This window comes from Sorex araneus, chromosome 5 (genome assembly GCF_027595985.1).
Source record: "Sorex araneus isolate mSorAra2 chromosome 5, mSorAra2.pri, whole genome shotgun sequence".
NCBI classification, from domain to species: Eukaryota; Metazoa; Chordata; class Mammalia; order Eulipotyphla; family Soricidae; genus Sorex; species Sorex araneus.
This window is the reverse complement of record NC_073306.1, coordinates 28,925,596-28,947,574: the sequence shown is the minus strand read 5'-3', so window position 1 is coordinate 28,947,574 and position 21,979 is coordinate 28,925,596. Positions and strand designations below refer to the sequence as shown.

General features: G+C 45.2%; 1 protein-coding gene across 3 annotated transcripts in view; it reads right to left on the bottom strand.

Moving 5' to 3' along the window:
- Positions 1 to 2,773: 2,773 nt before the first annotated feature.
- Positions 2,774 to 21,979, bottom strand: part of PIK3R3 (phosphoinositide-3-kinase regulatory subunit 3) — a 71,079-nt gene continuing 51,873 nt past the window's right edge. For all 3 annotated transcript variants that reach the window (XM_004620536.2, XM_055138578.1, XM_055138580.1), the window contains 5 exons: positions 20,896 to 21,038; positions 16,620 to 16,796; positions 12,389 to 12,463; positions 11,329 to 11,499; positions 2,774 to 6,401 (listed from right to left, as the gene is read on the bottom strand). In XM_004620536.2, coding sequence (XP_004620593.2) covers positions 6,203 to 6,401; positions 11,329 to 11,499; positions 12,389 to 12,463; positions 16,620 to 16,796; positions 20,896 to 21,038 — 765 coding nt within the window. In that variant the 3' untranslated portion in view covers positions 2,774 to 6,202. The remainder of the gene's footprint in view (positions 6,402 to 11,328; positions 11,500 to 12,388; positions 12,464 to 16,619; positions 16,797 to 20,895; positions 21,039 to 21,979) is intronic.

The following is a 21,979-nucleotide window of genomic DNA, read 5'->3' as shown; positions in this document are numbered from 1 at the left end:
GTAAATGTTGGCTGTCAGAAGATGGTGCCACAGGAGCAGGACTCCTGTGTGGTGGGGACCCAGGTAAGGAGAGCCTCAAGGTAAAGCATGACTGTTGTCTCTTCATGCAGTGCTTCTGTTTGAAGGAAACCGGGGGGGGGGGGGGGGGGGGGGGGGGGGGGGGAGGCCACTGCCCGTGGCCACCAGAGGGCGTTCTCTGCCCATCGTGCCAGCCCCTTTTTGCACCCTTCAGTTATTTGCGAATAGCTGGCCCTTGACCAGCCTGTACTGGGCAGCGCTAGGAATAGTGGAAAGGGGTTGCCTGGAGGACCACACCCCGCATCCCTCGCCCCCCACCCCAGGCTTAAGCCTGTGTGAGGGTGTGGGCAGGCACAGCCCACAGCAGCTCAGGGGAGCAAGGAAATGGAAGGGGTCAGGTGAGGAGTTGGGGAAAGTGGGCACAGCCTATCGGGCACCTGCCGAACAGCCTGAGGAGCATGAGAAGTTTCTGAAGGAGGCAAGTACTGTCATATTTATGTTTGAGGAAATTCAAAAGCTCAAATATAGACCAGAGGGAAATGAGGTGATATAATCACATTGTGATGAGGATGTAATGACTAGTGACTGGAGGACTGATCAAGGACGGCAGTGAGTTTTCCCCCAAAGGGGAACGTGTAGGAGCCAAGAACAATTTGGCATTATCAACAAGTATAGGTCATTAAAACCGTAGTCAATTAGTATTATACTGAGAACATGTACAGAAGGAAAGACCCGTGACACTGGGATTAGCGGGAAGCCAGTAAAGGGTAATTGACATGGGAAATGAACTTGGAAGAAGCCAGGCCATTTTAAGAATTTTGTAATGTTCAAAATTACAACTGCAATCTATTGAATAATTTCACATAGTTCAGATTTGCATCTTGAAATGTCTGGTTGCTCTTGGGAGAATGGAGTTGAAGTGGGCAGTTTGGGGAGATGAGAGGCCTTCCAGTTTGAAAGATGCAGATGGGCATGAAGCGGTGACACTGGAGAGAATGGTCTTTGGTCTTGCGGAGGTAAAGGGAGAAGGATGGTGTGTTTTATGGACATGCAGCAAAGGAAGAATTTCTCAAGATAAGGGCTATACTTCTGTGCATAACCAGATGAATTATGTATTTACATTTACTGAAGCATGAAATAATGGAAGAGAACCAGGGTTAGGCAGTAAAAACCAATCAGATGCAGCCTGTAAGCTACTTCCCTATGGAAGATGGACAAAATTGGCCTAGACAAGGTAAGTGAACTCCTGGATGTGGGTAAAACTGCCTGGAAGAGCTTTGGAGGGCTGATCACATACTTCATGCATCATGTGTTTCTGGGCACCACCAGCTGTGGCCAAACAGAAAACAGCCAGAAGAAAAGGCCTAATAGTAAAAGGCAACAGGAATCCTATAATCCGAAGTACAGAACTAGAGAAACAGGAGGGAAATGGATAGGAGTTTTTCAAGAAAAACAGCCAATACTGGTGGTTTGGACTTTGAAAACTTTGTTTTACCCATGCCCCCTCCCCTAAAAAGTTCATTAGGGCCACTTCTGACAGGGGCTATTCCTGATTCAGCACGTGGGGTTCATGTGCTGGAGTTTGATCCCAGCCCCCCTCGTTGCATAAACATGTGTTCCAGCCCATTGGGCTCTCCAGCCTCAACAATTGTGGTTATTTAAGACATCAAGGAGCAATTTCAGGTGATGGTAGAGCCGGTACTGATATGCCTGAGGATGTGGATGAAATAAAGACCAGACAGACTCCCCACCCAGCCACCCAGAACAAAAAAGATTCAGTTTTGAAAAGAAGTCCAACGATGTGAAATGTCAACAGAATGATCCAATTGGCTCTAGACTGAACAAATTAATAATTGATCGTGGAGATTTCCTGGAGGGGAAACTGATTCTAAAATACATGTGGGGCTGAAGTGATAGTACACAGCTGACCCGATTTGATCCCCAGCATCCCACATGGTCCCCCAAGCATTACCAGGAGTAATTCCTGAGTGCAGAGCCAGGAATAACTCGTGAGCATTGTTGGATGTGACCCTAAAAAAAAAAAAAAAGACTAAAATACATGTGATTTGAATGGTTTTTTAGTTGGAGAAAGGCAGCCTTTTGTCATTTAACCAGGGAGAGAGAAAGGATTTATGTGGATATCAACAGGTTTCTAGGTTTGATGGTCTGAAGGTTAAATAATTCACAGCCAAGTATGGTTTTTTTTTTTTTTTGTAAACAATGAAAACCACCCCATGCTTTGGAGGTTTCTAACCCGCAGATAGTAGAGTTCAGGTGGAAGATGGGCTAGATGTAGGGATTTTTAGGATTAGGTCCTAGACTAGGGGATGCTGGGTACTGAGGTATAGGAGGAAGGACACTTTCGAACAGACTGTTCCCCGTGCAGTCTGGTCTAGGTGGGCCTGAGACAGGCTGAGCCTGCCCTGCCCTGTGTTTGGCTCACCTGTTTGCTGGTCATGTTCCCAGCACAGCAACTTCACATGGCAGGAGGGCCAACGGCTGAGTCCCTGGCCCCTGCCCCCAGACAGGATCTGGAACCACTTATTTCTGGACGAATGTTGTAAGAACCAATAAGTGAGGATTTCTCCCAGGATTAGGGCAAGGGTTCTAGTGCGCTGTTGCTCAGAAATGCTTCTGGAATTGCAGTTTGGCTCCAGGATTGATCTAGTAGTGCTCACGGGAGAGGAAGTTTGGGAATTTCAAATATTTTCAGTCAGCCCCCCCCCCCCCAAAGCATTAGGAACAAAATAAGAAGTGCTTTATTGCAATGTTTTTATTGCGTTACTGGAGCAAGTTGGCCAGACTGTCCCCTCTTGGGGAAGGTAAAAAACAAAAAGACCAGAAAAGTAGATTCCCTCACCTTCCCCCCCATCCCCACAACTGCACAGCAATGTCTGAACACACCTGGTGACAAGAACAATTTGCAAAAGTGGTCTAGGAACTACATTATGAACTGTCCCAACACAAGACACAGTTGGCTTGTGAATCAGATATTTTTACGTAAACTACATGAATTTTTTGACTACATCAAAGACAACAGAATAGATTTTTCACAAGTAACAACAGGGCACCAAAGTCACATGCTGGAATTTATAAGGAGACAAAAGTTGTTTATCCCAAGTGGCTGGAGCTAAAGCAAGGCTGAGCAGCCAGTGGCAGAGGACCCGGCTAGACTCCGTCTGCTCTGGGGCCTCCGGAACCTGGAGGAGGCCTACCCTGGAATCTTAACTGGCAACAGGTGACCTTGAAAAGCAGGAGTCAACCAGATGCAGTTCTTGGCCCAAGAGAAGTCAGATTCTTTTCTTGCAGCGGGAGACCCACGGAAGACACTACACTGGCATTCCGAGCACATGAGGTCCAAGATAGTTGGAAGTCACATCAAGGCTTGAAGACAGGCAAGAGGAGGTATTGGGAAGTCCTCAACCTTGGCCAAATCAGTGAAGAGGACACAACTAGCTTATACAAACCTGGCTACAGCCAAGGTTTAGCATCTATGGCCAGGAGGAAACACATTACTTTGTGATTTAAAAAAAAAAAACAAAAAAACCCACCTCAAAAGATGGGCCTAGGCTCTCTAGCCAGCCAGCCACCACGCTGTTTCCAACTGGCTGCCGGGTTCTCTACCAGGAAAACAAATGATCCCCTCTGGCCTTGGTCTGTCATGTCAGCCTCTGCCTCGGTGATGCTGTGGTTAGATGGTGACCCACAGCAGGGGCAGGACAGAGCAAGCCGCGGGAGAGGAGACCAAGAGCACAGACTGAAAGAGCTGCGTAAGTATTTGACAGACTGTGACGTCAGCTCAAACAGATCACACGTCTACTTCCCAACCTCTCGCAGGAGCCCTAGGTCTTAGTTCCCACCAACAACACATTCAAGAATGAAAAGCAGGACAGAAACGAAAGAGGAAGGAATGTAGGACTAGAGGGTCAGCCCTTCACAAGCCAGTGAGTGTGGGGGACAAGAGCCCGAGCACGCGCGCTCGGAGGCTCCCTCCCTCACTCCACACAGGGTTCAGTGTTGTAAGCAAGTATCCTGGTTTCCAGTGGTTTGTTTTACAAGGACAATAGTTTAAAAGCCCGCTAGACTTTAGTACCTGAGAGGAGAGATTCCTTTGCATCCTATGTCGAGCATCCAGCAACTTGAAAGCAGCTTCACACCGGGTGAGGGGCCTTCCAGCTGGGCCTCCCCACAACCGCCCGGCCCCACCCGTCCAACTCCGTCAAGATCTCAACCTGGCGGTGTGTGGAAAGGCTCTCCAGCTGGCTGGCGTCAGTCAGAACTGAACGCTGGAGTGGGGGGGGGGGGGGGTCACTTGTGTCTTCACCCAATCCTGAAAAACTAATGGAACCAAGGAAAAGCCAAAGTTCTGTCCTTTCCTTCCTATCTTCACTGATAGCAAATCTGGGTTTTCAAAGAAAATGTCATCTATGTCTATTTCTATGTCATGGTCCACCCTAGACCCTGTCACTGGATGAGCGCTCAGGAAAGCCGACTCTGTTTCTTCCATCCACAAAGCTCGCGCTTCCCTGGCTGTAAACCTTACACCGAGACCCACATGGAGACTTGGCTCGCTCAGCCGGGCCGCCCGCCGCACAGCTCCAGGCTCAAACAGCTGACTCACTCCCGACCCATTATGGTTCCAGGATTGGCTCAGAGGCAGCTGGACTCTATTTGTCAAATGAGTGTTGACTGATGGGGGCTGGGCATAATGGAGGCAGGAGGAGATGCCTGCCTCCAATTCCGTTTGCCCAGCCTCACTCAGCTGGAAGGCGTCCACTGCACGGCGCAGGAGATTCCTGGCCTAAAATCAGGGCCACTGAAGCATGAGGACAGTTTGTGCACATCATCTTAATGGCAGGATCACAAAAAAAAAAAAAAAAAAAAGGCAAAGATAAAAGCTTCCAGATGGCTTTTCCTGACAGTATAACTCCAAGCCACCCCTTTCTCCTTCAAACGCCTCAGAAACCACCGTACGGAAGCACATGGGTTTAGGGTTCGCCCCTCGCCCTGACACCAGAGTGCCAGTGTCTGTGCTTTACTGCGGCTCCCGGCCACACTGGCTCCCTTCCTGCCCCAGCCTTCACCACCACGTTTCCCTAGACCCTAGCCAGCAGAGGACAGGGAGATGTAGGGAAATGAAACCATATGCACTGCTTCTGCAGGCATTTCAACTTAGGGAAGCACATGTAAGAATGTTGTTCTAGGTCATTATTTGGTATATCAAGCCATCTAAAAGCACTGGATTGCACCTTTTCTTTACTCATACAAACAAATTACAAAGGTTTCAAACAACAGATCATTCTTTAAGCTAAGGAAACACCACACAAGCACCAACTTCATTTTATGATTCAAAGCTCACCATGCCCACACACAAAAACAAAACAAAAAAAAAACCACTATTCCTCATCTCTGAGAAATAAGGGCAGGGCAGGAGTTACACTGACCAATTTTAGTGTTTGCTAAAAACTAACAAAGTCTAATTTTCCTTTCATGTTCAAGTTTTGGTACAGAAGTGTGCATTCAGATACGCGTGCCGCCTCTTCCATCAGACTGTAGTCCAACAATGTTATTCTGGGGTCGATTTGGTTTCCAAACATGATGCTTCTAGAGGGAGGAGCTACTGACAGGCCGACACCTAAACATTATCGGCTAAGGAATAAAGAACCTCTACTGAAGGCCTTTGACCCCCGACCAAGCTGTTTTCCGTGAAACCCCCAGCCTCCCCTCTTCCTTTGGTTGTCTTTTCCACCAAAAGCCATTCTACCACAAACTGAAACATCCCTCTTTGTGGGGGGAGAAGTTAAGAAAGACCATCAGGAGGGAACTCCCCACAAAGCCAGACCCCCTCCCCATTTCAGAGGCTTCCAGATACAACCCGCCACCCCCCTCACGCCTCCTGTGTTCTGTTGAGGATGCCTGGTTAAATGAAAGAAAACTCCCTATGAAACACTTTGCAAAAAAAACATCTGCTTCCAGCTTCGTCGGTCAGTGCAGCGGCCCAGCTCGGTCCAGAGAACCCAGGCCCCCTGCCCCACCCCGGCCGGCTGCGGCTCGGCCTCTCCACTTCACATTCACAGAATCACTTCTTGTGCAAAACAAGCAGTCTACGTAGAAAGAATGCCCTCACTGTCTAATAAAAACTGTAGAAAAACTGCTAGAGAGCCGCCTCTCTCGCCCTGCCCCTTTATCTGCAGAGCGAGGGCGTCTGTGCGTGGACCGGGTAGGCCAGCCGGACGTTGAGGGAGTCGTTGTGCTGGACGAGGGATGTCTGCTGGTAGTGGAGCACCAGCTCCTTCAGGGAGCCGTACAGGTTGTAGGGCTCTGCAAAGCCGTAGCCCCGCGCCGTGCTGTAGATCACGCAGTGCTTCACCTCCCCGTCCGCACTGTGAAGACACAACCAACAGCAGGTGACGGTGTATAAGGGATCATGAAACAAAGCCCCGGTTGGCAGAGCAGTTATTAGGCAAAGGCAACCCAGAGGTGTTTCATCGAAGCTTGTGCGTCTCCCACCCCCTGTGTAGACAGGAGCCCTGCACAGCATGGCTGCACTGACGCTCATTAGGAGGAACACCCTGAAGGAGGCAGAAACACCCGATGTTCTCGGGGTTCAAACTGGTGGTTTTTATGGTATTTAATGTTCCAGCTATTACAAGCCACCAAATTCTAAAATATTATCACCACCTGAATAAACTGTAAACCCATGAATAGTCACTCTCTAATTCCTCCGTCCCCAACAATGGCAACCACTGACCTGTTTTCTGTCATGGATCTGTCTGTTCTGGGCAGGTCACATGGATTCAACACCTTTCTTTTTTTGCCAGGAATTACTCCTGGCAGTGCTCGGGGGACCATATGGGATGCTGGGAATCAAACCTGGGTCGGCCGTGTGCAAGGCAAACACCATACCTGCTGTCCTACTATTCCAGCCCCATGTTTTTGGTTTTTTTCCTTATTTTTGGTCACATCCAGCAGTGTTCAGGGCTTACTTCTGGCTCTGTGCTCAGATAGGGCTCAGGGAACCATATGGGGTGCCAGGGATCAAACCCGGGTCGGCAGCGTTTGTCCTTCGTTCTATTAATACAATATATTACACTTTTTTTTTTTAAGTTTTGAACTATCCTTACTGGGATAAATAATAAATAATAAATAAGTTATCTATTATTAGATAAATAATATTAAATAAATATAAGGACTGGAGTGATAGCACAGCTGGTAGGGCATTTGCCTTGCACACAGCTCACCCGGGTTCGATTCCTCTGCCCCTCTCGGAGAGCCTGGCAAGCTACTGAGAGTCTCTCACCCGCACAGCAGAGCATGGCAAACTACCCGTGGCATATTCGATATGCCAAAAACATTAACAGTCTCACAATGGAGACGTTACTGGTGCCCGCTCAAGCAAATCGATGAATAATGGGAGGACAGTGCTACAGACAGTGCAAATAAATATAAATAAATAATAAACAGGCTGAATCCTAATCAAAATATTTTATACAATTTTTTTGGTGGGTTGGGGGAGATTTGGGGACACACCGGCAGTGCTCAGGGCTAACTCCCAGTTCTTACTTCAGAGATCACTCCTGGCAGGGCTCGGGGACTACATGAACCCAGGTTGGCAGTGTGTAAGGCAAGACCCTACGTGCTATAGTATCACTCTGACCCCCCAATCCTCTGTTATTTTTATTTATTTTTTACTTATGTATTTACTCATATTTGGGGGCAATACTTGGCTATGCTCAGGACTTAGTTCTGGCTCAGGTCACTCCTGCTGGGTTTGGGGGATCAAACCCAGGTCAGCCACATACAAGGCAAGCACTTTACTCACTGTATTATCTCTCCAGCACCTAAAAAAAATCTTTTTGAGATACTGGATTTGTTTTATTAGCAATATGTTGAGAATTTTAATGTCCATATTCATAAGAAACATTGGTTCAAATTTTTTTTTAAGATGTTTGATTTGGCATGGCATAATGTTACCCTCATGTTGAAAAAGTGTTTCCTCCTGGTTTTTTGGGAAGACTTTATAAAGGACTGTGTCAGTTCTTTTTAGAATATCTGGCAAAAGATCGGCAGTGACAGCTCATGGCTGAAGTTCATGCCTTTGCAGGTTTCGCATTCAATTCCCTGACAACAGAGCACCTGAAGCGTGGCTGGGCCCCAAGCTGCACTGCACCCGGGCCTGGACATCAAAATGCCAGGCTCACGCCCCCAGGCCCAGCGGCCCAGGAGGGCCCCCATTACCGGGGAGGCAAAGTTAATGTATAGTAGGTAGAAATGCCCTTGAAGTCACCCACTCAGGCTTTTCTTTCTGGGTAATTTTTTTTTTTAATCCCATAAATAAATTTGGTGGTTTGTGTGCTTCATGGATTTTGAAAGTCCATCCCAAATTTGCTGGCATGGAAATTTTGGGTTATTTAATTTGCTGGCATGTAAATTTTGTTTTGTTTGGGGGCCACAACCGGCAGTGCTCAGGGCTTACTCCTGGCTCTGCACCAGGGATCACTCCTGGTTCAGGGGATCATATGGGATTCCAGGGATCGGATGAGTTGTCCTTGCATAAGGTTAGCCCTACCTGCTGAACTAATCGATGCAGCCCCCTTACCTTTGTTCTATCTCTCTAGCCTGCTTACTGTTGTGTTATTGTTTGTTTTTGTTTTGCGACCATACCTGGTGAAGTTCAGTGGACCATATATGGTTCCAGAGAGGGGGCTGGAGTCAACTTGCAACATGCCTTCCCCACTTTAAGCTAGAAAGGACCAGCCTTTCTAGTTTCAATCACTAATCTCATTTTGTATCCCACATGGCAGCAATATTAAAGATCAAAGTGCTCATGACCTGATTCTTGAGTCTAGCATAATAAACACATTATCTGCTTATTGTAGGCTTTAGCCTAAGTAGACTGAGCAGTTTAGCAATTTTCTCTTAGAGTGCTTTATGATGTCATTACAGTAGTGATTAAAATACAAAAGCAAAGTATTCCATGTTTTGTCTTCCTACTGCATAATCATTTAAATTTTGCCTCAAGAGCCTAAAAAAGCAAACTTATTCATATCCCTACTTCAGCAAATGTCCTAAATGGGACCTGTCACTGCAGGCAAGCTTCCTGTAGCCAAGTGCTGGCAACAATATAATGCCAGACTTTTTGCTTCCAACCATCCACAAGGTGAACTCGAATATGATCTATGACTGCAATTGGCTTCCTTTTCCTTTTTTTTGCCCATAGATAACCAATCATTTTTTGCTTTTTGGGTCACACCCAGCGATTCACAGGGGTTATTCCTGGCTCTGCACTCAGGAATTACCCCTGGCTGTGCTCAGGGGGCCATATGGGATGCTGGGAATCGAACCCGGGTCGGCTGCATGCAAGGCAAACGCCCTACCCGCTGTGCTATCACTCCAGCTCCTTCTCTTTTCTTTTTTAGGTCACACCTGGTGGCACTCAAGGACTACTCCTTGCAGGGCTTGGGGAACCATATGGGTTGCCAGGACTCAAACCCAGGTCAACTGCATGCAAGGCAAACATCCTACCTACTGTTACTCTCTCTAGCCCCAACCCCTTACTCTCTACTGCCCTACGCTTAACATCTCTAAGAGTGAGATCATTTTGTCATCTTTGCATATTTTCTGCCCTATTCATCATTAGCATAAATAAATCAGTATGTAACACTTAATATGTATTAAATCAGTATTGATCAAAGCCCATTAACTTTATATATGTTAAATGACTTAATATTTAGAAAAATGCAAGTAGATATTATTTTATAGAAAATGAAATTGCATAAATAAAAATTAAGTAATTTATCTTAAGTCACACATCTGGTGAGTAGTTGGGTCAGGATGAAAATCCAACATATGTGGAAGCAAAGTTTGCTACCTCTGCTACAACTGTATTTTTTGTCAATGAAGAAATTACCAGGGTCAAAGAGCTAGTACATAGGTAAGGTGCTTGCCTTGTATGTGGCTGACCCTGGTTTGATCTGCATCCCTGCATTGATCTGTTCCCCAAGCACTGTTAGGAGTGATCCCTGATTATAGAACCAGTAGTAAACCTGGGGAAGGAGGGAGGGAGGGAGGGAAGGAGGGAGGTACGGAGGGAGGGAGGGAAGAGAGGGGAGAAGGGAAGGGAGGGAGGGGAGGAGGGGAAGAGAAAGGGAAGGAGGGAGGGAGGGAGGGAATCGCCTTCTTAAGAACTTAGGCAAACTGAGGAACAACTAGTTGTCTTTAAAATTCTACTTTCCATTAGAGAAAAAGAACTATTTATTTATTTATTTGAGGTGGGGGAGGGGTGGTGTGTTTAGGAATCACCCCCCACAGTGCTTAAGGGACAGTGCAGATGGGGAGGGGGGGCAGACGTACACTCCCCACTGAGTCAAGCTCTATCCCCAAACATTTCTATCATTATCCACACAGAATGCTACTTAAATACAAAATTTGTAGAATAGTTTTTTTCTGAAGTAAAAACAATGCTATTCAAAGCAACCCACCCTTCCTAATCTGACAAAGAAGAAAATGTCAGGCACACAAAAGACTACAAAAGAATCAGTAATCTTTCAACAGAAGAGCTCACATTTCTTTTTATGGATACCTAAAATCCAGTAGCAAACACTACAGGCCCCAATCTACTTGCCATGCCAACATTTTAAAACCCAAATAGTTTCAGAAAGCATGTCTTTGAAAGCAACTGTTTACTTTCTACAAATACAATCTGGGGCTGGAAGAGGCTCAGGGCTCTACTATGCACGCAAGAAGCCCCGTTTGATCCCCGTTCGATCTCATTTTATCCCCAGTCCCATCTCTTGCATTACATGGTCCCCTGAATACCTCTGGGTATGACCCCAAACCAAAAATAAATTATTGTCTTTCAAAACAGAGAGGGGACAGGGAGAAAGTGCAGGGGTTCGGGCATTTTGTATGAGTAGACCCTGGTTCAATCCCAGCACCACATATGGTGCCGAATCATCAGGAGTGATTCTTGAGCACTGCCAGGTGTGCCCCCCCCTCCAAAGTATATATATGGTCCAAACTGAGTCCTCATACTATGCTTCAACTAATTTAATCAAAATTTTATGAGTGGTTGATATTCTATCAATAAATGCAGAAGGGGTTATGCAGTATACGTAAGGCATTCCACTTGAAAGCAGGCAACCCTAGTTTGACCCCTGGGACCGCATATGGTGCCTGAGCACCACCAGGGGTCGCTCTGCAGCAGTCGGGAACAGCCTCATGAGCATCCCTAAGAGGGACCCGACCCCGCACTCCCCCAAATCAATCAATCCAGAAATGTTAAAGACCAAATCACCAGGGGAGACTTACACCACGGAACAGGCATAGCATCCTTTCTTGCTACTTTCACGAATCAAGAATGACCCATCAGGTTTCCCATAAAGCAGGTCCTCAGCTTGTACTCGATTGATATCTTCAACAAACCAGGTTTTCTCATCATAATGGGGCAGGTTTTCATCTTCTTCATTAATAAAATATGTCCTGAAGTTGAAATGTCAAAATATTATTCTAATCAGGTTATATCTAAAAGCAAGTTTAACAAACCTATCTTCTAAATCTTTAGCCAGAAAATAACTAAGTGAGACTGTAATTCACTAGGGTATTTTGGGGGGTTTGTTCAGGGGAGGGCACTCCTGAGAGGGACCAAGAGTACCGGATGCCCAGTGGCACCACCTCTAGGAATACTCTCAGCCGAGCCCACAGCCCAGATGCGGCACTGTTGTTTGGGCTCTACTGTGCTCAGGGTCACCAGGGCCACCCTGGCAGTTCTCAGGGGCCACGGGGGCTATACCCAATAGTGCCAGGTGGAGGTGTCACATGCAGCCAAAGACTGAACTTGGGTCCTGTACATGCAAGGCAGCAGCTGATCCCTGAGCTGTCTCCCCAGGCCTTGTTAGACATTTAACATGCTCATTCTTCTTCCTTTTCTTGTTTTTATTTGGTTCTGGGGTCACATCCAGCCATACTCGGGGATCCCGCCTGGCGGAGCTCAGGGTACCATATTCAGTATAAGGGACAGGATCCAGCAGGCTGTGTGCAAATGTGTGTAAGACCAGCAGCACCTTCCCCACTGTACTATCTCTCCAGCATCCAACTTCCTTCTTGCTACACTGAAGAAAGACACAACTCACAGTTCTCACCCGAGAATCTGATACATGGATGTCCCAGCAATGCTCAGACATCCAGGTTTCTTGATCTGGGCAGGTCTCTGAATTTAAGTGCCTGTAGTTCTTCAGGCAATTCAAGAGGTGCCAAGTTCTTGATTCGATGTCCTCAAGTGATCATGAGAACCATGATTTACCATGCATAAAATAGGACCCATGTTTTATACTGGGATCAAAGCCTGTTAACAGGGACAGAGTGAACTTACTCATCAGCGTCTTCATTCTTGATTCCCAACCAGGCATTCAGGCGCTTCTGTCTCACTCCTTTGTGATTGAGCCATCTGCCAAAGGAAGCAAGCAGTGTGAGTATATGCACAATTCTGCCTGGACAAAGCAGACAGCATCAAGCCAAACAAACTCCACAGTTCAGGAGCCATTGATTTTTTCCCAATACAACTAAGTAAGAATGGTCACAGATAGTTCTCTAGCTGATCCTCCATTACTTTTTCTTCAACTACTACAAAAGGGCAGAAACACAGATAATTAAGTAAAATTAAGATAATTAAGAAAAAAGTAAGTTAATATGGCTACAATAATGTTTCAGTCTGTAGTATTGATGCACCTCATCACTAACCACTAAAGTGTCTGTGACCCTCCACCACTGTCCTGATGTCACCTCTGTTCCCATCTTCACTCCCTCCACTGTCTGCTGATAAACTTTGTAATCTAAGGCTAAGAAACAACTTGAACTGAGCACTTCTATCCCTTTTCTTTTTCTAGATGAGACAACCACGAGTGCCCTCCTCAGCATTCCCACACAGCAGCATCTGTTCCTGAAATCATTAGTTACGTGACACTCAGCATCACACTTCCCATCTCCACTGAGTGAAAGGAACGAATTCCTATGCAGCTCAGTATGCATTAAGATTCTAAAACAGAATTTCAAGGTTTACTTTTGCACCTAAGCAAACCATAAGAAACTCCAGTGGCAATCTCAATAATAGGTAGGAATTTACTTCTAGCACCAGGTAAATCATAACATCTTAAGAGTATCTTAAAATATACCAATATTTGGGCTGGAGCGATAGGACAGTGGGTAGGGAGTTGCCTTGCACGCAACCAACCTGGGTTCAATCCCTGGCATCCCATATGGTTCCCCCTGAGCAACACAGGAGTAATTCCTGAGGGCCAAGCCAGGAGTAACCCATGAGCATTGCCGAGTATGACCCAACATATATATACCAACACTGGCGCTCTGATGCTAGGTGCAGTGCAGTGATACTTTATTCTTAAAAATATTACACTACTATAAATCAGTGTCAAATATGCTGGCATTTTTACAGGGTTCATAGCTCCCACCTCCGTGTTTGGGGGCCCACAGCCACTCCTGACAGAGCTCACACTGCGAGTGCTCAGTTCAGAGGTGCTGGGGGCCATCAGGGCTATACCTGGTCCTTCGAGGGGAGCATGCGGTAGAAAGCATTTTATTCAGAGCTTTGCACACACTAGGCATGTGCCTTACCACTAAATTTATCTTCCCAACCCCAAGATATACCAAGCTTTTGTATGTAAAATTATAGACTGATACATTTACTTCCCTTGAGATAGCTGGTGATCTAAAATTTGAGTGGAGTATAAAATTTCATTCATCACCATTCCCTAAGCACAGCTTCTGATCAATCAGGTTTCAAAAGCCATCATTTTCTTTCAAAAATATTATCCTAATCCAACTCAAGGCAATCCCTCCCAAACATTCTATATATTTTCCCTTATTTGATCATCTTCATAGTAGTATTTGCCAAAAAATTATTGATTTATATTTTTTAGTTGTATATACTTGTCTCCTCAATAAAATGTAAGCTGCTGTAAAGAAAGGGAGCTGCTTTGGTGGCAGTGACAACACAGTCCCTTCGTACAGCAAAACCATACATGCTAGTGCTATTATAACCATGTTAAATAAACAACGATTTAAAAATGAAAGAAAAATCGTCTGCTCAAAGCTATGTCCCCATACTGAAAACAGAGTTAGCGTAGAACACATTCAGAGAGTAGTCAGTAAATACTTGCTGATGAGCTGCTTTTTCAAAATTTTATTTTCATAAGGTTGTTCACATTAATTGATTACATTCAATATTTCAACACCAATCCCACCACCATTATACCTTCCCACCACCATTATTTCAAATTCTCCCACCACCATTCAAGCCTGCCTGCCAGGGGCAGATGCTAGATAATTCATTTTCTATTGCTTTATTATGAATATCATGAGAGGTCCTGTGGCTGCAAAAGCAGCTGCACGCTTCTGGAATTTAACATTGTAAACGGTTGGGGTCCAGAGACATCTCTGTAGGGAGCTAATTCATTTTGAGATTCATTTGGGAGTCTCTGGGTCAAGGCCGTTGATGCGCTGAGATGGTGTCCAGAGGCAGTTCGTGGGCGTGACAGCCAGGACCCCAAGCAAGGGGAGATGGGAAGGGACATCTCGTCTCCACTGCCACCAGGTGGCCTGGAGTCTTAGTTCTTGAACCCGCATACCTGGGTTTTGCTTCTGGAAGCTCGTGGTCATCGGGGTTTCATCTGGAGTGGGCGGGGTGGGGGGGAGGGGGGAGGGCACACCCACTCCATCTGAGGCGATGGGCTGCCTTTTGAAAAAATTGTTTTTCATAGTCGGTAATTCAATAAATATATTTTTTAAAAAGATATCTTGTTTTGTTGTTTTTGTTTTGGAGGTCACACCCAACACTGCTCAGGGCCTACTCCTGGCTCTGCACTCAGGGATCACCCCTAATGGGCTCAGGGGACCATATGAGGGCAGGAATGGAACCTGGGTTGGCGCAACCAAGGCAAATACCGTAAGTGCTATACTATCACTCTGACCCCTAAGTCATGTAAGTTTCCATAATCTTAAAGAGTCATGTAATATTTCTTAGGTTTTTCATGCCTGCTATAGATTCATTTCTATTATTTAAGTAACTTCTCTTTTTCTTTTTTTGTTTGACTTTGGCCACACTGGAGGTCTACTCCCAGCACTGCTCAGGATACCGTGAGGTGCCAGGAATCAATGCATGCTCTTGGCCCACTGTGCCGTGTTTCCAGGCCCTAAAGAATATCAGAAAACTTCTTTAGGAAACAGTGCTAGTACAGGACTAAGGCACTTGCCTTGCATGAGGCTGTCCCTAGTTCAATCCCTGGAACCACATGATCCCCCCAAACACCAACAGGAGCAACCCCCAGTACAGAACTGGGAGTAGCCTCCACACACCACAAGGTGAAGCCCCCAAGTCCCCAAAATAACAAAGCAAAATAAAGATTACTCTAAATTACTTTAAAAGATTGCTCCAGGGGCTGGAGTGATAGCATAGCGGGTAGAGCGTTTGCCTTGCACACGGCCGACCCGGGTTCAAATCCCAGCATCCCATATGGTCCCCTGAGCACCGCCAGGAGTAATTCCTGAGTGCAGAGCCAGGAGTAACCCCTGTGCATCACCAGGTGTGACCCAAAAACCAAAAAAAAAAAAAAAAAAAGATTGCTCCAAATAATTATTTGTAGCTTCCCACTGTTGGTGTCCTTCCCTAGAACCTTGAGGGTAAGCTATTGCTCTGGGTCTGGTTTTGTTTGGGGTTTTGTGAGAAAAGGGCCAAGAGGCTGTGCTCAGGGATTATGCCTGGGTCTGTATTGATACTCCTGTAGTGCTCAGGGGATCATATGTGGTGCTGGGGATCAAATCCTGCTTGGATGCATGCAAAGGCAAGTGTCTTATCTTTTTTAATTTTCGGGGGGAGGAGGTAGCATGTCTGGCAATGCTCAGGGATTACTCCTGGCTTTGTCCTCAATTACTCCAGGCAGTGCTCAGGGAACCATATGGGAGGGATATCAGGGATCGAACACAGTTTGGCAGTGTGCAAGGCAATAGCCCTACCCTCTCTATTATCACTCCAGCAAGCATTTTGTCTGCTATCTCTCCAGTCCCTGGTTTTGATGTTAATACACAATTTTGGTGAAAGAGCAGGTGATTGGGCCACACCCATCAGCACTTGGGGCCTATATGTAGTGCCAGGATCAAACCAGGATTGCCACAAGCAAGGACTCAACCCCTATACTATCTCTACAGCTATCTTTTAGATATCTTTTAAAGCTACCTCAGTTTCTCACACCACAATTCACCCTCTGAGATATCTAAAGCATTTGTATACAGAATAGAGTCATACATTCTGATATTGCCCCCACAATGGTACTAGATATACTGTTACTCCCTTCCCACTAACTACTAACGGAACAGCTTTCATAAATCCTTAGAATCAGGGCCAGAAAGATAGTACAGAGAGCAGGGTGCTGGGTATGGCCCAGAACCCAAAAACAAGAAAGAAGAAGAAGAATCATAAATCCTTATTCTCAATGACCAGTGCTCAATCCCAAATCTCTCCTACAACTGTAACATCTCTAGTGCCCTGACTGGCCAGGTGCTGGCAGCTGCCCGGGACGGCCGGGACTACTTACACAAGGTGCTGGTCTCGGATCTTGCGCAGCTGGATCAGGTCAGGTTTGATACTATTCATTTTTTTATCTATTTCCCGGTTGTCCAAAGCTTGTTTCTTCAAATCCTGCTCTAGACGCACTTTGCTATCATGAATCTCGCCCAGACGTGACTTCAATTTGTCATAATTCATCATAATTCTGTGAAAATATTTGACATACTAAGGCTAAAATCAGAACAAAGATGAAGTATTCTATAGAGGGAGTATATAAACCAAGCATGTTAGGTGCGGTGGAAATCCCTTGGCGTCACCTGGCCCACATCCATTCCTACTCTTCTGGTAATAAATAACCCTGATGGCTGCCATCTTAAGGGTTCTCTGTCCCTGGCAGGCTCATGGGTGAAGCCAGCTTGGCCGTTCAAAGCATTGTGATCCATTCACCACTTACCTTGTGCACAGTAATTGGGTCAAACCCAGAGCAACACACTGAGAGTTAACTCTGACTTTTGCTAGGATGATTACAGTTTCTCTTCCCACTGGAATCACTAAACTGTGAATGAGTAAATCAAGAATTCCAAGTAGCTATATGGCCACTTCTCAGAAACGCCTACCTAAATATGAGGCCGGCAAAGAAAAATTCAGCCAAATGACAAAGAATATACGAGATCCCTGTTGATCCTTCTTGGACCTGCATTCAAGTAAATATATGTATATATCTATATCTATAATATTCAAGAGGTAATACAAGATGACAGCTTACAACATTGTGGCTTTGCAAATAGCTTGCCTAAGTCTGCATCTCTGTCCTGGCACTTGCCCACTTGCCCTGTGTTTATGGATAAGTTATTTAACCTTTCTGTGTCTTCATTGCCTCTTCTGTTAAGGCAGGTACCTACAATGATATGTCACTGTATCATTGTGAAATAATACGTGTTAAAAGAAGAAATCTAGAAGAGAGGTCAAGAGATAGTACAGGAGTTAATACTTCAATATCTAGCACCACACGATCCCCTAAGCATCACTGGAGTCCCCAGCACTGCTGACGTAACCAGGGTAAGCCCTGAGCAACTACCGCACCCTCAAGCTCCTGCAGTGGGCCGTTGGCCAAGTCAGCCAAGAATTAACAGTGGGAACCCCAGTCCTCCTAAGCGCTGCCTGAGAGCCCATACCCCATGCAAAGAAAAGAGCACAAGAATGCTTGGCACGTCTTAGTAAAACTTCAGTAGGTGAGGCTATGAGATTTTTCACTGTGCTCTGAACCCATGAGGCAACAACTGTCTGTATTTTAATTTGTCTCTCAAGAAAATAAGGATTTATGTTACTACCAAAAACTTCAGGGGCCTGAGAGGTAGCTAAGTAATAGAGATCATGTTTTTATATGTATGAGGGTCTAGATAGGTCCAGGGACCTCAGAAATACTTTTTAAAAAAAAATTTATTAGTGAATCACCATGAGGTACACTTACAGACTTACAAACTTTCGTGCTTACATTTCAGTCATATAGTGGTCGAGTGCCCATCCCTCCACCAGTGCCCATTTTCCACCACCAATGGTCCCAGCATCCCTATGCCCACCCCCACCCCCACTCCACCTCTGTGGCAGCGCATTCCCTTTTGCTCTCTCTCTCCTTTTGGGTGTTGTGGTTTGCAGTAGAGGTATTAAGTGGCCATCATGTTCGGTCTACAGTCTACTTTCAGCCCGCATCTCCCATCCCAAATGGGCCCTCCTAGAACCCTTTACTTAGTGGTCCCTTCCCTATCTGAGCTGCGTATAAATACTATTTTTTTTTTTTTTTTGCTTTTTGGGTCACACCCAGCAATGCTCAGGGGTTACTCCTGGCTTTGCACTCAGGAATTACTCCTGGCGGTGCCTGGGGGACCATATGGGATGCCGGGGATCGAACCCGGGTCGGCCGCGTGCAAGGCAAACACCCTACCCACTGTGCTATCGCTCCGGCCCATAAATACTATTTTTAATGCTGCACTGTGGCTCAGTGGCAGAGCACCCACTTGCATGGGTGAGGCCCTGGGTTCAATTCCCAGCACTGCAAAACAAACAAAAAGTAAAAGTACTTTAACCTTCACTCTTTGTAACTAAACAAGTTCCTTTCTATTTATTCATTAATAATAATATCTTCTACTTATTCATACCATGTGACAGGTGCATGTATATGATATATATGCACACTTGAGCATGTGTGTATAACTCAGTTCTCATAGCATTTCAACAAAGTAGTAACCACAAACAATTAGGAGAAAAATAGGCCCAGAGAGTCAAATGACTCATGCACAGTAACACAACTAGTAAATGGTCAATATGAGATTCAAACCCATAATTTTAGCATTAAGCCATATTGCCTCACGGCACTTTATCTATACTTAAGCATGAAGAAATTCACTAACACTTTAGTGTTAATGAGAAATAACGTCACTTGTCCTTTGAAATGCAAATAATTTTGTATATGATTTTTTTTTGACCACACCCAGTAGTGCTCAGGACCAAGCAAGTACCAGGGATCAAACCTGGGCCATCTGCATGGAAAGAAAACACTCAGTCCACTGAGCTATCCTGATCCCATGACTCATTTTTCTTTATAGTGTTTTATTCAACTGACTCCATTTTCCAGTACTTCACTAAATTGGCTTTAATAAATTTACCAAATTTCTTTCAGTTGCCAGATCTAAGACTTCTCATGCTGGTCTCTCTGTATTGTCTCATTCTCATATTTTTCCTTTGGGAGCAACATGCTGCAGTGCTGGGGAGCCACAACCAGCATTCAAGGGACCACAAAGTGCCACAGATTTGATTTGGGGCTCCCACATGTCTGGTCTTCTGAGCCATTTTCCCAGACCTCATTAACAAGTACTCTTACTATCATGTACCATCTCCTATAATACATATTTCGCCTAAATCCTTTCTGTACCAGGTTCCAAATCCAAACAACTAGCAGCTTACTGCCCAGAAATCTGCACTGAGTTTTCTCAGGAAACTCAAACTCATGGGCTCCAATCCAGAATTCTCTTCATGTACTCCCAACTTTAGTGAGTTAGCACCATCTCTTCATCATACATGCCACAAATCTAAGAATAAACTTTTATTTGGGGGCTATCCTGAGGCATGAGCAGTGCTCGGGATTTGCTCCCATGCTCGGTGGACCATGCAGTGCCAAGGACTGAAGCAGGCCTCCCACATGCAAAGCACACACTCCAACCCCTCGAGCTCTCTGGCAGGGCCTCTAAGAATGATCTTTGCCTTCTCCCCTCACCACTGTATCTGGACAAGCATCAGTCCTTTCTGTTAACTCCATCTATTTATTCACTTGCAAGGCAACTGTGTTACCAATGAACTACATCCCTGGCCCTTTAATTCCCTCTTCCTTCCTGCCAGCCTTCACCTGAAGACTATAAAGACTGTGGTCATCTGCAACAGTCAGGCTGTTCTTATACACAGTCTTATTCTGCCTCCAATTTATTCTCAGACTACTATAAAAATTGATTTTCAGTTCAGCATCATGAAAGGAGCTAGAACTATCAGAGAAAATAAGCCATCTTCCTGACCCCCCAATAAGCTCGTAGTTTAGTAAGTCAGTACCATTCAGTAAATGTTACAGTGGAGAGCAGGCCCAGATACTATAGAAGAAGGAACAGAGAGTCTCTAAATCAGTTTAGGAAACCTGGGAAGAATTTCTAGGAAAAAATAAGTCATGTATGGGCTGGAGTGATAGCACAGCGGGTAGGGCATTTGCCTTGCACTCGGCCGATCCAGGTTCGACTCCCAGCATCCCATATGGTCCCCCGACTGCCGCCAGGAGTAATTCCTGAGTCCATGAGCCAGGAGTAACCCCTGTGCATCACCAGGTGTGACCCAAAAAGAAAAAAAAAATAATAATAAGTCCTGTAACCTGGGTCCAAAATGATGAGCAGGATAACAATTTAAGAAGATGAAGAAAGGGACTGGAGAGATAGCACAGCGGGTAGGGCGTTTGCCTTGCACGCGGCCGACCCGGGTTCAAATCCCAGCATCCCATATGGTCCCCTGAGCACGGCCAGGGGTAATTCCTGAGTGCAGAGCCAGGAGTAACCCCTGTGTATCGCCAGGTGTGACCCAAAAAGAAAAAAAAAAAAAAAAAAAAAGAAGATGAAGAAAGAAGACAGAAAGAAGAGCTTCATTTGAAGCCATTAGTGAGAAATAATTCTATGTGACAGGAATGTGACGTTTGAGTGGGTAAGAGACAGGACAAAGATTATTGGTGAAAAAAGATGCCTTTTCCCACCGATATTTGTATTAGGTAGATTTACCGTTCAATTTCCTTCTCATTCCCCTCTCTGCGAAATCGCTCGATATATTCTTTGCTATGCTGTTCCTGTGTATGACACTGCTCTTCAAAAATTTTAATTGTTTCGTTGAAAGCTTCAATTGCAGTCCTCTTCATCTGTATTTCCTATAGGAGAGAAAAGGAAACCACATAAATTTTATTATCTTTGGTTTTTCTAACACTGCTCTCCACACAAATCTTACAATTCTGTTTTGTTTTGGAGCCGCCCTCAGCGGTGCTCAGGGCTTGCTCCAGGCTCTGCACTCAGGGATCACGCCCTACATGCTGTACTATAGCTCCAGCCTCCAAATCTTATAATTTTAGTTACAATGCCAATTGAGAATTGAGAATGCAAAATAAGACTTTTATTTTGTTTCTGTCTCTATAACTTATATAGAAAACGCATTTTCAAATCTCAAAATTAAATGAACTGTGTATCTGAAACAAAGCTGAGGAAGGCTGAGTTGCTAATCCTAACTATCTAGAATACTGATAAAGTTCTGCCTTTACACCTACCTGTAGTGCTGACCCATCATCCCCAGAGGCGCCGAAGAGATGAATAAAGAAAATAGAGTCCATGAGGGGCCGGAGCGATAGCACAGCGAGTAGGGCATTTGCCTTGCATGTGGCCAACCCGTGTTCAATCCCCGGCATCCCATATGGTCCCCCAAGCACTGCCAGGAGTAACCCCTGAGCATTGCTGGGTGTGACCCAAAAAGCAAAAAAATAAAAAAGAGTCCATGAACTAATATGCAAACCCTTAATCACAGAAGATGTATTCTTACCTTCATTATCAAAACAGTTTTCCAGGTAGATTCATCAGTAGATTAATCTGATTAACCTATGAAAGCTCAATAGGCTGAACCCATACACCACGAAGGAAAATAGTCCTATATACATTCTGATAAAATTGAGGGTATTAATAACACCTAAGTATCTGAATCATACAAACCTCCCTGAAATCTTCAAAAAGAGTTACATGTCCAATATAATTTAGTCTAATACTATAAAGGTCTAAAACATGACTATGCCAAGATGACTAGACCTTTAGAATTTGGGGTCATCGC